This window comes from Mesocricetus auratus, unplaced genomic scaffold, assembly GCF_017639785.1.
Source record: "Mesocricetus auratus isolate SY011 unplaced genomic scaffold, BCM_Maur_2.0 Super-Scaffold_100004, whole genome shotgun sequence".
Taxonomy (NCBI): domain Eukaryota; kingdom Metazoa; phylum Chordata; class Mammalia; order Rodentia; family Cricetidae; genus Mesocricetus; species Mesocricetus auratus.
In genome coordinates, this window is record NW_024429189.1 from 3,309,574 (window position 1) to 3,326,446 (window position 16,873).

The 16,873-nt window shown below is 56.2% G+C and overlaps 1 protein-coding gene across 6 annotated transcripts in view; it reads right to left on the reverse strand.

Annotated features, from left to right (window-relative positions):
• The window catches only part of Ralgds (ral guanine nucleotide dissociation stimulator), a 28,433-nt gene that overhangs the window by 4,816 nt on the left and 6,744 nt on the right, over nt 1-16,873 (reverse strand). The window contains exons 1-16 of one of the 6 annotated variants that reach the window (XM_040745144.1): nt 16,855-16,873; nt 9,526-9,636; nt 7,927-8,120; nt 7,361-7,420; nt 6,452-6,645; nt 5,668-6,203; nt 4,788-5,003; nt 4,492-4,595; nt 4,090-4,174; nt 2,820-2,888; nt 2,416-2,502; nt 1,952-1,984; nt 1,563-1,684; nt 1,327-1,422; nt 843-1,044; nt 456-698 (exon numbers count right to left, since the gene is read on the reverse strand). The exon at nt 16,855-16,873 is cut by the window's right edge and continues 251 nt beyond it. In XM_040745144.1, coding sequence (XP_040601078.1) covers nt 456-698; nt 843-1,044; nt 1,327-1,422; nt 1,563-1,684; nt 1,952-1,984; nt 2,416-2,502; nt 2,820-2,888; nt 4,090-4,174; nt 4,492-4,595; nt 4,788-5,003; nt 5,668-6,203; nt 6,452-6,645; nt 7,361-7,420; nt 7,927-8,120; nt 9,526-9,636; nt 16,855-16,873 — 2,371 coding nt within the window. Of the gene's footprint in view, nt 1-455; nt 699-842; nt 1,045-1,326; nt 1,423-1,562; nt 1,685-1,951; nt 1,985-2,415; nt 2,503-2,819; nt 2,889-4,089; nt 4,175-4,491; nt 4,596-4,787; nt 5,004-5,667; nt 6,204-6,451; nt 6,646-7,360; nt 7,460-7,926; nt 8,121-9,525; nt 9,637-16,854 lie in introns of all 6 variants that reach the window. The other 5 variants (XM_040745142.1, XM_040745141.1, XM_040745143.1 and 2 more) reach the window with 5 other exon arrangements.

Consider the following 16,873-nt stretch of genomic DNA (forward strand, 5'->3'; position numbering starts at 1 on the left):
CTACCAACTCTCCCCGTGGCCACCAGCCGGCTTCGGCCTCCCTCTCCCGGAGCTTGGACTGCAACAGTGGCCTCCTGAGCCGCCTGCCTCCATCTTGGTCAGCAGCCCATCCCTATGGACACACCAAGCCACCACTGACCTCTGTTTCAGCCTCCAAAGAATGTCAAAGGCCTTACAGTTCAATAGGGTCCTGACCACCTCTCTCTCAACCCTTGTCCCATTGCCTCAGACCTGCTGACCTGCAGGCCACAGTCCCCTGGGGGCATAGGCATACAGCTTCTTTCCTCCCCTCAGGCCCTGAGTGCCGACGACCAAGGTCTCCAGTCACTGCTATTTTTTTCAAACCTAGAAGGTCAGTGCTAAGGGGTCAAAGGCCGCACAGCACACAGGTTTCTGTGCACGTTTGCCACCTGGCCGAGCTGGGCCCCGTGGGGACTGCCCTGCTGCCGGCTCACCAGGATGCTCTTGTACATGTTGCCGTTGTCCACGTCCAGGCTGACCCGGATGATGCAGCAGTCGCCCACCTGCTGGTTATAGAGTGGCAGTGAGGAGCTGTAGCTGCAGACCCCTGAGACGGAGCGCTTGTGGGTGCGCGTGGTAGACACGGGCGTGGTGGAGGCTGAGGAGGAGGAGGTGCTGCTGGAGGCTGAGCTGACGCCAGAGGTCTCCGGCGATGACTGGGAGGCGGACTCCCAGAACTGTGGATGACAGCGATGTCAGCAGCAGCCTGAGTCACCGGGGGCCCTCGAGGCTAGGGGTCACTGTTGGGGACGTCTGGGCCCCTTGGCTGGACACGGTGTGAGAAGCAACCATAAGGAGGGGGGTGGGGCACGGGCGCTTGCCTTCTTTTCCTGGCCATCAGGGGACTCCGGGACAAAGCTCATGTTGATCTCCTCCACGTCAGAGCTGGAAGAGCCAGCGGAGTGCACGCTGAGGGCGTCAGTGATGTCCCCGCTGCCGAGGTAGGGGCCGCACCGGAGCTGGTCACAGGACTTGGAGTGGGCGCTGCTACTGGTACTAAGCTCTGTGCTGGGAGCCTGGCGGCTGGATGGAAAGCTTGTCTTACTTTAGGGGTCTTCCCAGGGACACAGCCCTTGAATGTGTAGAGTCTCAGTCTACCAGTCCTGTTTTTTCTGGGTATCTGTGGGATCACCCCATTTCAGAGACATGGAAACTGAGTCCCGGACAGCTAATTCAACTCACTCTGTGACGGACAGGGCCAGTCAGTGGTAGGGTAACACCCCAGTGCCAGCTTGTCTGGCTCTCCTAGCCCACAGCCCCTGAGGCTTCTCTGGTCCCCGTGCAACCCTGGGCCCAGGCGCTTACTCGCTCCAGCGCTTGACAATGGCTGTGCTCTTCTTGCTCCTGAGGGTGTTGCTGGCTGATTCAGACGGGGGCTCCAGCTCACACGAAAGGTTGTAGCTAAGGCAGAGGTGGCTGTGAGGCTACCAGAAGCTAAGCTGGAGCTCCCAACCAGGGCTAGCCCACAAGCTATCCTGGGTACACCGCCATCAGCAGACAACAGTGTGACGTGGTAACTAACCCAGGGCCTACAATCTTACCTCTCAGCCTCACTGAGCCGTTCCATGGCTCGAAACCAGGCTCCGAAGTGCTCCTCGGGAGCAATGCTGTAATTGTTGCAGGCAGACTGTAACAGCTTGATCTGGGCGATCACTTCGAACTCCTGGGTCAAAGGAAGACAGGGAGGAGGTGGGCCTATAAGGGTGGGGCAGGAGCTAGCCTCTTACACCTACTCAGGCCCCTTCCTGTTTTCACAGTCCCAACAGTCACTCCTAGGGAAGCTGTCCTGGATGCTGTCTCCCAGCTCCTTTCTGTGGGACAGCCCTTGAAGGGTGCACCAGGTGTTAGCATGAATCAACACAAGGATGGAACATACATCTTGCCCAGTCCATGTTCCCCTCCCCAGACCTTCCCCTCCCCAGTTCCTCACCTTCCTTCTCTTTTCAAAGTTGATGAGTCTCCCCTAGAAGACAGACAGCCAACATCCGTAAGAAAAGCAGCACCCTCCACCATTAAAGCCCTGCCTACTTTGTTCTGCACTACTACAGGCACCCACTAGGGGGCAGGGAGCACTGCACCTGGCCCCAGGCGTGGCAGAAGGGAAACCTGAGAGCAGGTTTGTAGACATTCCTGTCCACTCCACCATGAGTTAGAAGGCCCTGCTCGGCCCACATGCTGCCTGACCCTGGAGTGTGGAGTTTCACGCTCTTGCTCAGAGCCACCATCTGAGGGTCATGCATGTCTAGCCTGGCCAACCCACTCCTCAGCTCTGCGGTCAGCCAGCTCTGGGGTGGGGGCGGGGGCCACTAGGGAGGCAACCTTCAAGCTCAGGGTTCAGGAGGGGCTTTGTTCTCCTAACCCTCGGGCTCCCACCTCAGCCCCAGGTTCACTCACATATAGATAGTCCTTCATAGCAGTGTCCAGCATCACCAGGTCAGTGAGGAATGTGCCCAGGTAGGGGACAGTGCCCTGGATGACACCCTGAGGCATCAGGTGGGAAATAAGTGGCTTAGTGCCCCTTTCCCCTACTCACCTGACCCCAGACCCAGCAGGAACTTCCACTTGGAGCAGCCCAAGAACCTCTGCCCCCTCTCCCAGGCCCTCTTCCCCCGACTCCCACCCCAGGCCAGCAGATCAACAACATGTGGCTCCTGCTTATACCCTCCCACAAAGAGCTGCCGGGCCCTGACTGATGGTACGGTTTGCACTTGTCCCCCAAGATGTAGCTGGCCACCTTGCCATGGAAGGTAAGGGCCAAGAGAACCCTTCCTCTCCCACCCTCCAGTTAGCTCACTCACTGTCTCCTTCTGCCGCCTCTGGGCTCTCCTTGGGTTCATTTCCAGCGTGGCAAACTTGGAGGTTCCTTCCTGCCAGGGTTGAAGGGGGAGTGAATGAGACTTTCTCCCTCCCGATCCCAACCTAATGCTCCGGCCCGGGCCTGGAGGCCCCTGCACTGGCTGGTCCAGCATGCCTGCTGCGGCACTGGGTGCTTCTACATCAGTCTCCTGCTCTAACACCCGGTGGTGGAGAGGGGCGGGCCTGGGCCTGGCCTTCCTGGACCCAAGCTTGGCCCCCAGTGTCACCCTGACTCGATTCCTGCAGCCAGAGTGTGGCGACCTCTTACACACTCACCCCTCTTCTCCCTTAGATGTCATCACCTCCTGTAACCTCAGTGTCCTCCATTTGCCAGACAAGAAGACAGGCAGCAACTTGTGCAGAATCCCCAAGGACTCTGGGGAGTGCAGCCCACTGACTGTGGTCCTGGCCCCTGGCCCCTTGGTGTGTGGCAGGATCTCTAACTGAGCTCAGTCACAATGGGAGAGGGACAAGGTGTCTCAAGCTCCTTGTTCCAGCCCCTAAGTGGGGCCCAACACCAAAGCTTCCCAGCTCTGCAGAGCCTTAGCAGAGACCTCTGCCTCTGTTCTCTAAGGACACAGCTCCTCATGGGCTGTCTCAGGCTGACCAATATGGTAGGGTAGGCACCACTGATGATGCTTTTTTTTTCCTTCCTGTATGGAAGCTTCTGGGGTGAAACAGAAAGGTATGTTAATCAGCTCCTGCTATGTCTAAGCTGCCTGGGCATCCCGTGGCTTCACAGGATAAGGCAGTCTGCCACTGTTCCTTAAGCTGGTCAGCAGCTTCTGCATCAGGGAAGATGGGAAGAGCCACTTATGCAGGTATCTCTGCACCCTGGGACTAGATGTTTGGAATGGAGGATAGTCCCTATCCCTAGGAGGGGCCTGGCATCACAGAGACAGAACGGACTGGCTTAGGAAAGGAGGTAGGTGCACCCCCTTCTATCTATCGCCTGCTCATCAGAATGCCAGTGGCTAAATCCTAGCAGGAAGCTGTAGACCAGCTAATCCGGCTGGCTCATCCTCCTGTAGCAGGCTGGCTGGCTGGCTGGCTGGCTGGCTGACTGTCCCCACTGATTACCAGGGGCCTCCTGTATCTCCAAATTCCTGCCACCTGCCCAAGGGCCAAAGACATCCCTCCTCCCTTTGTCCAGCTTTGACAGGACTGGAAGTCTGACATCCCTTGTTCCCCCCATCACTGTGGCTTCCTCACCTTGATGAGCAGCTCTCTGCTCAGGGAGTAGTTGTTCTCATCAGAGAAGATTTCCGACAGTTTCTGGAACACTCGAAAACTGTCCCTGAAGGCAGCAGAGAGAGAAGGCAACTGTTGGGAAGAGTGTGTCCTGGGGCAGGCACCATGGAGAGCCCGTTTTCTTTTAGAACCAAGATCCTAAGCTGCCAAACAAGGATGTTCTAAACATGCTTCCACTGGGGACTACAGATGGGAGTAAGCAAAACTCTGTTCCGCTTTCAGCTGTGTGCAAGCAGGAAACTCTCACCTGCCTCTAGTCAGGGTGTGCACACCAGTGGACCCACCCCTTGGACTCGGCTGCTGTGGCTCACTGAAGGCTGAGCCATCTGGGGTACAGTAAGGGAAGGGGATGGAGAGGCCTACCTGGAGACCTCTTCCCATGTCTTCTTTAGGCGGTGGATGGCATTGCTCTGTAGAGCAGAGAGGATGGCGTAGAGGGAGGAGAAATTCTTGAGCACTCTGCACTCCTGGGGACAAGGAGTCTGTGAGCAGAGCCCCAGGCTGAGCCCCTCCTTAAGAATGCCAGGGGAAGCTCCCAGAGGGCATGCCAGGGACACACGCTCACACAGCAGCTCAAGTGTACAGTGCTGGGAGGGAGCGTGTGGTCCTGAGGTCCGTGAGGAAAAAGAGGAGGTCCCCAGGCCCCTCCTGCAGCCTACCCTGGCCACCTCGATCCAGTGTTCCACCACCCGGGCCCTGTCTGAGGCCTTCATGCTCTGGTCCCCAAGACAGGTGGTAATGACACAGTTGGCCACGTTGTTGAACTGGGCGACAGTGGCGCGGATGGTAGGTGCGAGGTGCTCCTTGCCCTTCTTGTCCCTCTGAGACCATATGGAGCCAAGGCAGTGGTAGGGCACCACTTTCTTGAATAGTTCCTAGGGAGGAGAGTTGGTGTCACTGGGTCCTGCACAGCCCACAGGCCCACGCTGGAGCTCACAGAGTGAGGATGTGGCTGAGTCCAGTGGGACTCCTACCTCTCCACCTGACCTCTGAGGGCACCCAGCGCAGGCGTGAACCAGGAGAAATGATGGCGAGAGGGAAAGTGTGCATACCAGTGGCTCACGCCTGCTCATCTCAGAAAGCATCTGCTGCTCCCTCCCCTCCCCTGCCCAGCGAGCACACCTGCTACACAGCCTGTCCTACGCCTGGCAATCTCCAGGGCACAGGAAGCACTTCATAAATGCTGAGGCTAGACAGGCCTCCAGGGCAGAATGGAACGGGGTGACCCAGGAGCCTACGGGTATTTTGGTGAGCGCACCTCCTTCCCTAAGAAATCAGGCCCACCACATTTTCTATCTGCTCCAAATCCTCAATTCTGTATTCTGTGTGTGGAGGGTGGGTGTGGGTGTGGGTGTGGGTGCATGCACATACACACACTCCATGACCACCACCCAGGGAGAATCAACGCCTTGGGGTTAAGTGGTATGCCCGATCACATGGGATTCGCCCTGGGGGACACAGGCTCTGAAGCAGAAAACAGGTCTAGACAGCAGAGTACAAAAGGAAGCCAGCCTTGCCCTACCCCACGGTGCCACTCACAGCGTCCATCAGCGTAAACTGCTCAGCCACCAGGTCTGGAGGGAACAGCAGGAGGTGGGGCTTCTCGTCCAGTCCATTCTCTGTGGCTCCAGGCAAAAGCCAGGAAGGCTCTAGTGTGGGAGCCGGCACAGGAGCTGGTTCAAGCTCTGAGGTCTGCGAGGGAGCTGGCTCCAGCTCTGGAGCCGGTGCTAGGGGTGGCTCAGGCTCTAGAGGTGGTGCTGGAGCTGGTTCCAGCTCAGAAGCTGGGGCCACCACCAGGCTGGAACCCAGGGCTGGTACCGGGGACAGCTCCAGCTCAGAAGCTGGAGCCACCACCGGGCTGGAACCCAGGGCTGGTACCGGGGACAGATCCGGCTCAGAAGCTGGAGCCACCACCAGGCTGGAACCCAGGGCTGGTACCAGGGACAGATCCGGCTCAGAAGCTGGTACTGGCTCTGGCACTGATGCCACCACCGGGCTGGACGCCAGAAGCAGCGCTGGAGCTGGTTCTAGCTGTGAAGCTGGCTTCAGAGACAGCACTGGAGCTGGGGACAGGGCTGCAGGAGAAAAGATGTCCAACATGGATGCCTTGTCCAGAGCATTTCCAAAGACAGAGTACCACTGCCTGTCAGAGAGGCAAGGCCCTGTCCCCACAACAAAATGTTGACCCAGATCACAGTGTACTGCCTGCTGGGTCCCAGGCTCATTCTTGCTCCTGGGCCAGGGCTGGCCCTAGAGCCTCTTTGTGGTGGGAACTAATACTGACGCCTCCTACCAGGCTGTGTAGCTTCCCCTGGCTCCTCACCCTCAGGCTCAGCCTCGCTGGGCTCCAGGTCCTCCAGCTGGGCCAGAAGAAGGTGAGCTCGGCGCTCCAGGTCTGAGCCAGGCATGTTGAGCTGCACATAAGCCACCAGCTGCTTGAGGCAGGGAAAGTCCGGAGGTTGACAGAAATCCTCTGAGTATTGGTCCAGCCAGGTGCCCAGGATGGAGGAGATGGCACTGGGGACAGGCAGGCAACAGAGTCAGAGGCGTGGCCTCTCCTCCCACCCTCCCACAGCAGCCCCGTGGTGTGCTTCCAGCCAGCCACAAGTCTCCTTTGGCTGTCCTGATGGTGGCAGGGCAAGTGACTAGACAGAGGCTACAGAGCATCCCTACAGGGGAGGGCAAAGGCCCACCGATGGAATGGCAGCTCTCCAGGGTCTGTAGGGAAACACCCCCACTCCTGTCCAACTCTTTTGGATCGCAAATGCAGGAAGGGCTTATCCTCCTACCTGGCAGTCAAGGAACCTCAACCAGTTGCTGGGACTAACTAGCTCAGTACCTATTCTTTGTGAGCCAGGTGTGGGCCGTGTTTTCCTGAGGTACACAGTTTGCTCTTTGAACCCCTTAGGGACCAGCTAAATGACCATTACCAAAGAGCGAGGCTGCGTGTCTATCAAGACAGGCTGTGCTAGAGAAGGATCCTTATAGTTGTTGGTTCTGAATCACACACACACACACACACACACACACACACACACACACACACACACACACACACACATATCCTCCTTTCTGCTCCTTCAATACTCAGAAACCCCCTGAACTCTATCTTCTTCTGGCTGCAGGAGGAACCTTTGACCTCAGTCCTCCAGCAGGAACCAGAAGAGTGGGACCTATAGTTTGCTCAACCCTTGTTCCCCAAACCTCCCCTCTTGACCCAAAGCCCACTTACTTTCTGAGTTGGTCCTGTGGTCCACCGTCCTCACTGGAGTACGGGAGGATGCAGCCATATCTAGAGGAGGCCGTGAGGGCGTCACATCTACCGTACCTGCTTATGATGTCTAGTGTTACTGGCCGACTCCCTGATGGGAACGGAGCCCAGGGAGGCAGGGACTCTCTGCTCTTGTCACAGAGAAATGCCCGGCAACACGGCTACACACAGCAGATGTTTTACACACTCCGATACCTCGGCATACCTGGAGCCTCTCAATCAGTTACCACGAGGCCTATGTCTATAAGTCAAGGTCCCCCTACCCCCTGCCCCATTTCTACGTGGGGAACCATTTAGCCCAAGACTCAGGTGAAATGGCTTTTCCATGGAAGAAGGGATGGCCATATAAAACCCATGAGGGTTTTTCCCACAGCCCAGACAGGGGTGGCACTGCCAGGGCCCAGCTAATTTCCTCCAGACAACAGCCTGTGATAGTTTACTATCAAACTGGGGCTCACAGAGACACAAGGCATTCCCAAGTCCCAGACAGGAGGAAGGATGAGCCTGGGTCTAGAGCTGGTGCTCACCTTTTGAACAGCAGGTCTAGCACCTGCTGAGTGGTGGTGAAGGCTCTGTAGGTGCACAGGAAAACGGTGACGTATGAGAGGTCACTGCCCTGGAAGGCAGGCACCAGGTGCTCCACCAGCTTCTCCAGAGTGCCAGCCTTCACTGTGCGCACCTTGCAGGTCTCGTACAGGTTCAGGGCCGCCTCATTCTCACACTGGGTGAACAAGGGAGGAACACCATCATTCTCACACTGGGTGAACAAGGGAGGAACACCATCAATGACAGGGCTGTGGTCTCAGGAGAGCTGGAGTGTGGAGCTCGGATCACCTCCTACACACCCTCAGTACAATGTGGCGACAACTGGGAAAAAGTCTCGGTAAAGGGTCTCAGATTTTTTTTTCTTTTTTGAGACAGGGTTTTTTGTATAGCCTTGGCTGTCTTGGAACTCACTACGTAGACCAGGCTGGCCTCAAACTCACAGAGATCCGTCTGCCTCTGCCTCCCGAGTGCTGGGAGTAAAGGTGTGCGCCACCAACACCACTCGGCAAAGGCCTCAGATTTTAAATTAAAATTTGAGGTGTGGAACCCTTCAGGGTGGTTTCTTAGATGAGTAACAATATCTAACATACTGGGGGGGTGTCCAACCAAATAGCCCATCCTAGAGGTGGAAAGACAGATTTACTCCAGAGTCAAAGAGTTGGCCTATTAGGACCTAGGATATTCCCTGAGCAAACTTAATGAATACAGAGAAGAATCCTGTTCGGATCCAATAGCAAGAAGCTCAACAGCTGTGACAATAGGCTTCTCTTCTGCAATATTATGTGACTGGGTTAGGCCCAGCTTCTTGGCTCAAGGGGCCCAGGGGACATGTTCTGAGACAGCAAGTTGCAGAAGTGTATACATGCTTGCTAATTTTGTAAACACAGGCTAGAGTCATCTTAGAGGGTGGAACCCCAATTGAGACAATGTCTCCGTAAGACTGTGTTGTAGACAAGCCTGTAGGACATTTTCCTAATCAGTGATTGATGTGGGAGAGCCCAGCCCATTGTGGGTGGTGCCATCCCTGGCTGCTGGTCCTGGGTTCTATAAGAAAGCAGAGCGAGCTAAGCCATGAGGACACAGTCGGGAAGCAGCTCCCCTCCATGGCCTCTACATCAGCTCCTGCTTTCGGGTTCCTGCCCAGTCTGAGATGTCGTGCCTTCCTTCAGAAATGGACTATAGAAGTACAAGTGTGAGTCAAATAAACCCCTTCCTCCCCAACTTGCTTTTGGTCATGGTGCTTCTTCATAGCAATAGGAAGCACCTAACTAAGCCAGTATACAAAGCCTGAAATTCTATTCTCTGGGGACAAAGGGCAACCCTACTATAAGAGGATTTGTAAGGCTAGGAGGAAGGTGTAGGAGGACTGGCATCTGGGGACGTGAATTAAACCCAGCAAAATATTCCAGTGTGCATGGCCTTATGGGAAATGAGAAACAAAAATCAATGGTGTCTCCTCTCACTTGTAGACAGGCAGGTCAGCAGGGTCTTTGTGTATGGGCTAGACTTTGGGCTGGGATAGAGGGGGTCAGCCCAGAGTCCTGACAGGGTCACCCTCTGGGTGTCCTCTCTATACTCACCCCTAGCCAGCGCTGGCCCTTGGTGGCTCCCTGGTGTAGCTGAACCTTGCGCAGGGAGATGGAGTAGATGACCCCGTTGATCAGCTCCTCCCCAATCTCCTGCGTAGAGCTCTGGAAAGACAGGGCCCAGCAGCCGGGCCAGGGCATCAGGGGTCTGTCTGATGCAGGGGGAGGGCACAGACAATGGCGCCTAGACCTCCAGTGAAGTAAATGGAGAGCCCAGAACCCGTCTTCCCACCAGACTCCTCCTGACCAAACCGTCAGCACCTCAGGAACCTGCTCCTGCCTAGTACTGGACTGCACTGCACCTTTCTCCCTCGAAGGCAGGCGCTGCTATTCGGCCATTTCACAGAAGGGTGAGTGGAGGTTGAGGCAGGAGTAACTGACCCAAGTCAAACTGTCTTGTGTAAATGACAGAGTTCCCATCCCAAAGTCCTAACATGGTCACAGATGGCATTGGCCCTCGGAAAAACCTAGTCCCCAGAGCCCAAGGCCTGGGGTCACCCATGCCCTCGCCTCTCTGTCCCGTCTGAGACTCCTGGCTGAAGCAGCAGCATCGGGCAGTTCTTCCTAGCCCAGCCCTCGAGTCAGCATCATGGGTCTAAGGCGACTTCCTTCCCCTTCTGCTCATTCATGCTTCTGAGTCCTCTTGGGCAACACGGGACTTCCCAGCTGGCTGTTCTTCCTCACGTGAGTGGGGAAGAGCAACAATGCTGGGGTTCCACAGAACGCCAAATCATGAGGCCCAGTTGAGAAAGGAAGGGGTCATGTGGCTGCTCCTCAGAGTCCAAAGCAGAAAGGAAACATGATTTCCCTGACACCCCAGGGTCTCTCTGATTCCCGCCATCGGGGGAAGGGCTGTACCTGGGATGGAGGGTAAAGAAACCAACCTCTCAGCGCTCAGAAAGGGACAGGCAGGTTCAAACCTAGCCCAGGGCTATTGCCCCCACAGGATCACCATGGCCATGGACTACCTACTGTGCCTCCTTAGAGGTCTTTGGAAGTCAAGGCTGGAAGAGTCTTCCTTTCCTAAGGAGTTTGGTCACATCTGGTACCAGCTTCCTAAACACCCAAGTGGTCAGCAGCAGGGACTCAGGGTCTCACACAGGAACTTCCCTCCCCTGCCACACAACACTGGATTTCAGCCCGAGGCACCCCGTACAGTGCAAGTTTGCAACAGCATTTTATTGGTGCTCAATGGGCAGAAATGTGCCCCGCCCGGCTAGGCAAACCCTCAGGAGGGACAGGATGCAAGCGGCCGGGCGGCCTGAGCAGGGCTCAGAAGCAAGCCCTCGCTCAGCCCCGGGCTTCGGCTGGCAGCCCAGCAGCTGGCCTGGGCCCCATGGGAATGTCATGTGAGCCCTGCACCCTTCCCCCATCCGAGGGGGGGCACCCTGCCAGCTGGGTTGGGGGGGGTGCTGACAGGCACTGAGAGCCATACAGGCCTTCCTCTGGGGAGTCGGCACCCTGTCACACAGATGGGAACTGCTCCATGAACTCCATTTCCATCAAGCAACCACAGCAGAATCTAACCGGACCACCCTGCAATGCTGAGGGTGGGTACATTCTGACCAGAAATGCAAAGGAGATGCCCCAGGCCTGGTTAGAAAGCAGCAGGGAAGAGGCTCCCCATCCCCTCCCCCTAAGGATCTGCCCTCAGGTCCCTCTGAGGCTGGAAGGGCAGGGACCAAGTACCCTAAGGCCACCTTGGACTACCTTTGTAGCACACAGCCCAGGAAAACTCAAGCAGCCCAGGGAGAAGAGGGGATAGGCCGCCTAGTAAACAGCTGATACAGCAAAAGTGTCTGCCTGCTCGTCTGCCTGAGGCAGGCATCCAGGGTGCCTCTGAGTGCCAAGGGAGGAATGCCGCATGGTTGCTTGTGTCCTTAGGGAGGATCACCCCCTCCCCCCAACTACAGCATGTTCAAGGCCTCCAGCGCCCTTGGATGAAGTTGGCAGCTGTGTCTAACACACTTGGGTCAGTCACTTGGGGGTGACAGCGTCCCTGGGGATCCTTTGAGCAACTCTCCCAACACCATTCCTGGCACTGTCTCTTGAACGTAGCCAGAGCTCCCAGAATGAGGAGAAAAAACACGACCTGGGTGGTATCACCTGATTAATGTTCTCAGGCCAGCAGGATGTATGTCCCCAGCTAAAAGAGAAAGAGCTGCAGGCCAAGCCCAGAACAGTAAGCAGTAGGGGACCCAATGGGGACTCCAGGCCCTTCATCTCTCCCTGCAGAGCACTGGATAGCGGTGGTAAAGTGTCCAGTAAGACGCTGGCTATTTCTGTCTCGAGAGGCCTTGGCAGACATGGTAGATTTCAGAGCACAGGACCACAGCTTCTCTCTACATGTGCAGAGGCTCAGTCTACTTGGTGGTGCAGGTGGACTCTAAACCTTGAAGGTGACTTCTAAACCTGCCTGTACTACTGCCCAGTGCCACTGAGTCACTAGGTCACTCTAGCAGGCCCCTTGCAGGCATCCTACAGCTCTGGACACACAGGGCCCCACAGGACCAGACCCATGTACCGTATTTCAGGAAGGGTCTCAACCCCCAGCTTGGCTCAGTAACCTAGCCTCGAGCTGGGAACGCAGCAACAGCTAACAGGTGACAGGGTCGGGGCTGCAGCTGAGTAAGGATAGCACAGGTGAGGACATATGAGAGCCACACCTGTCAGTGGCCCACCTGGGACTACTCCACCCAAATGGCAGCTCACTCAGAGTTCTGGACCTTGAATGGAGCTTCCAAAGAGGGAGGGAGCAGTCCGCATGCTGGTTACCAACCTCAGGCTGCTCCTCTCCACAGGGGGCGAGCACACTCCCCTGTTCAGAAGTGGAAAGCAGGGCCCAAGGAGGGACCAGAGAGACACTGTCCAGGACTCCTCAAGGCCAGGCCCTGGTTTGGCTCTTAGACCATGAGCCCCAGTAGAGAAGGGAAAATGAAAGTGCCAAGCATTAGAGTCCTCTATACAAGCTCAAGCACTGGGAGGATATCTTAGACGCTAAGGCCTCGCAGCAGCCCTAGGTAATCCCCAAGCCCACAATCCACAGAGGTCGCCTCGGCTGGAACTATACAAAGTGCCTGGTTGCCGTGGCAGTAAGGGAGCACCAAGACCTCAGAAAGTACAGTCTTGGGCACAGTTTGCATAGCTTTCATAGAGTAAGATTCAGGTCCCCAGGAACCCTCCCTGTCAGCTTGAGTCCAGCTACTGGCCAAGTTAGCATTTTAGGAAAGAAAACTGAACTCAAATGGGGATGGGGATACCCATCCCTGCAGCCTAGTAAACCCATAACTTGTCCACCTGGTCATGCCGTCCATTTGCAACTGGTTCTTAATCATAAAACGGCCACCGTTGGCCAGGCCTGGGAGGGGGCATGGTCTGGTCCTCACAAGGCTTAAGGCAGGTCCAGTTAAAGGTTCAGACCCACACCACTGACCATGACCATGCCATCCAGTTTACTCAGGTATTTCTTGTACCAGGTCCTCTGTATACTTCATGCAAGTGACTCTCCCAGTATGCTGCCTTGCAGTTGAGAGCACAGCCAGGTAGGGCCAGGTGAAGGCTTACTCAGATAGAGCCAGGAAACAGCCGCCAGGACAAGGATTTGGTCCCTGGCCTAGAGGGACACACCCCGAGCTGGCTGCTGCTTCTACCAGAGGCCCAACACCAGGGCAGGGTCCAGTCTTGGTCACACAGATGCAGGGCAGGGGCTGGAGACAGAAATGACGTCCTCAGGCTACACAGCAAGTGGGAAAGTAGCCAGGCCAGTGGTTTCATGCCTGCACCTCTGAGCAAAGGCTTAAGGGCATGTCCTGGGGAAAATGTCTGTGATGCCATGCTGAGGCCAGCTGCAAGTGCCAGGTCACACATCCCAGGAGCCCAGAGTCCAGACATTCAGGAGGCTTGGGCTTTGTCACCTGGTCAGGAAAACTAGCTGAGGCCACTTCCAGTCTCTGGAGACTGCACTTGACAGGCTGTCCGTCTCACTTGGTCCATTCCAGAACTCAAAGAGTAATTGACATTATACCCACTTTACAGATGAAGACACTCTGGGGCTCAGAGGAGTCAAGCTGGCATTCCAGCACAGCTGCCTCCCCCACAGAGCTAGGCTATGCACCTCCAGTACAGAAGGACAGAACACCTGCAGTGTGACTGTAGGACAACAGTGGCAGGCAGAGGCATCAGAGGGGAGATTGCCTACGGAATACGCATGGCCCAGTAGTTCTGGTCCCCGTGCCCAGCTCAGTGAGCAGCCCTCGGGCTGTCCTTTCTCCAGAGAACTGAGTTTGTTCAGGGCCTCAGCTCCTGTATTAGGAAGCAACCAATCTCAATCTCTCACTCTCACTGGGCTGCGGGGACTGGCTTCCTAGGGTGTAGGCCTGATAACATAGCACTAGTGAGCACATCCAAAGTCCAACCCCAGGGCAGGTGTCAAACCGAGACCCTTAGGAGAGCAGCCTTCTGGAACCCCCTCCGCAACCCACAGGCCTGAACACTGTCTGGCCACATCACCGAGAGTCAGCCCGTTCTTGCCCTGCTAGCAATCCGGTTCCTCCTGCTCCAGAGCTGCCCTGAGGCTCCCAGGAAATGGGCCAGTAGGTCTCTCTCAGTGTCCCAGACTGGAGACAGAGGACCAGTACCAGCCATGTGGGCCTCCTCAATCTCTTCCACTGTGCCTGTGAGTAAAGTGACAGTGGGACAGCAGGGTCCTGGAGGCCTAGCAGTAACGGCCAGACCCTCATGAGTGTAACAGGCCCTAAGGTTCCTTCCTGGAGGCTGCCCTTTTAGAGACAGCCAGGAAGTTCCTCTGAAAGATTATCTTGTGTACACACACACACACAGAGCCCTCTGTATCTCTGGGTCTCCAGTGTCAAGGGAACAAAAGAACCTTGGGATAAGCTAAGAGCTGCACACAGAGTGGTCAAGAGACCAGACAGCCCAGAGGAGAAGCCCCCACACAGCCTTCAGGCGTCACAGGCTAGCTGCCAAGGTGAGAGGCTGGCCTGGCTTCTTGGCCTCTGCAGTTGACCAGCTTATTGACTCTGTGCAATCTAATTAGCTGTTTCATCTGTCAAATGGGCTATTAATAGCCTGACCCCCCCCCTTCCCCAAAGGACAAAATGCATACAAACTTTTTAGCTTAGGTCCTTCCACCAAGCCCTAGGACACTAGCTAGCATGTTAAGCTCCCAGTTCTACTGCTCCCAGGGTCTCCAAATCCCCTGGATTCTAAACAGGCTTTCCCCTCTCTCACCACGCCAGGGCCACCCTCCACCCACACACCCCAGCTTTTGCCAGCTTCCACTGTCCACTAGCTGTCTCTACCTTGTCCTGCTTCCAGGGTTTACAGGCAGCAGGCACCCCACCCCCAACCACAGAGAACACAGCTCGTGCTGAAGTCCCGTCTGAGACCCTTCCTGGCAGCATACTTATTGAGGTCAGGGACTTCACCTCTCTGCCTTCCAGCCTCTTAGCAGATGGCACTGGCATCTAAACTGGGTGTCTGTGCAAGCCAGGAGAACATGGTTCTGGTGCCTGCTGCCTCTAAGTGTCACAGATCCACAAATCGCTCTTGCCAGGTAGAAGCCGAAGCCTGCCTGTCACAGGGGAATAGACCTCATGACCTCCAAAAAGCACAGACTGGGGTGGGTCAAGCTAGGTCAGTGGGGGCTGGACTTAGAGCTGAGATGGCAGGCAGATGCCCAGATGTGTGAGGACATCTGGCAACCCCAGGGCTGATGGAAACTGACGGTAAGGAAAGACAGAGACAGTTCGGTGTTTTCCAGAGAACGCAGGGATCTCAAGCTGGTCAGCTTCTTTTCTGGACCTGGGACTGCCATCAGGAAATCAGCCCCAGGATGGGGATGGGAGGGAATTATTGGCAAAACAGACAGGGACTTCCCTGCCCCCCTCCCCCAGGCAAATGCTAAATGGTCATTGTGTTCAGTTTCCGGCTGCGGCCTCCTCTCCTGCCAGGACCCTGGTTTTCCAGCTCCAGCCAGAAGCTGCCCCTCTGATTTCTACACGGTGATGGGTCTGCATGACAGCACAGAGGCCTGGAGAGGGAGGGCAGAGGAGGCATCTACAGCAGCAACCTGTGCAGGGTAGAACCTTCCACCCTGCCAATCCAGGCAATTCTAAGGGGGTGTAGACGGACAGAGCCAGAGAGAAGCCCAAGTTCCCCTCCGTGAGTGATCAGGCCAGACCCTTCCAGCACACAAAGCCGGAGGCTCTGCCAGACATAATGAAAGCCAGATGAGCACAGGGCTGGTGGCAGGCCGCCCACCACCATGCTCCCTGGAGTCCCTCCCCAGCAGCCATGAGGATGAGACCACTGGGCGAACGAGATGCCTGGCTTGGACACCTGCCAAGCTTGGGAGGCCTCCCTGGCCTGGGGGCTCCCGGACCAAAAGTTCCCATGTTGGGCACAGAAGTATGCTTTGTGCAGGCCTTCTCTAAGCAGAGCAGGATTCGGGACTGCCTCAAGATACCACTACCTATGGGCATGGTAGCAGGTGCACACGAAGGTAGAAGGCAGAGGCCCTGCCCAGGACACACTAGAAACAAAGTCCTACCCTGACCCATTATTCCCGACTCTGGCCATACATAAAGGCAAATGGTCTCCTTTCTCTGAATCTGCCCAAACTCTTACAAAGGCAGGGTGTCTTTGGCACATTTCCTCATCAGGCAGAAATGAACCACCGGTCACAGTGAAGCCCTGTCCTCTCACTGCCTGGACACCTGGTTCCACAAGTTAGAGATCAGTGTCCACCCCCACCCCCCTTCCTCCCACTGCCCCCTCTGAGCAGCCTTGATGTTACCAGATCATTAGGCCTATGTCTAACTCAGCGATGGCTATCCAGAGGCCCCAGAGATCCCATTCACCTCTGGGACTGTGCCAACCCAACCATTTGCTGGTCCCACTGTGTTGTGTGGCCTCCTCGTTTCTGCAAGCCCCATTAACAACAAACAGTGTGAAATGAGGCCAGGCCCTTGTGGTTGGAGCATTCACGCACCGCACCACAACATAAAAGCGACAGAGCCTAGGAAAAGCTTAAAGGGCTGCCTGATTGCAGGGATTGGGACCGTCGCACTAGGGACGGGTTGGGGAAACAGGCACTGGGATGAATTGAGGGGGACACGGAAATCCAGCTCTAGTCCTTGACTACTTGTCCAGGGTGTGCTGGAAGCTGTGATGTCCCAACTTGCTGACCCGGGGCTGGGGCAGCAGGGAGATTTCTGCGGAAGGAACCCCACCCCCACCCCCGCACAAATCTGTAAAGAACACTGGGCCCCGACCTCTCCCACCCCATCCCCGCTCACCCACCTCCAGGCGCGGCAGATCC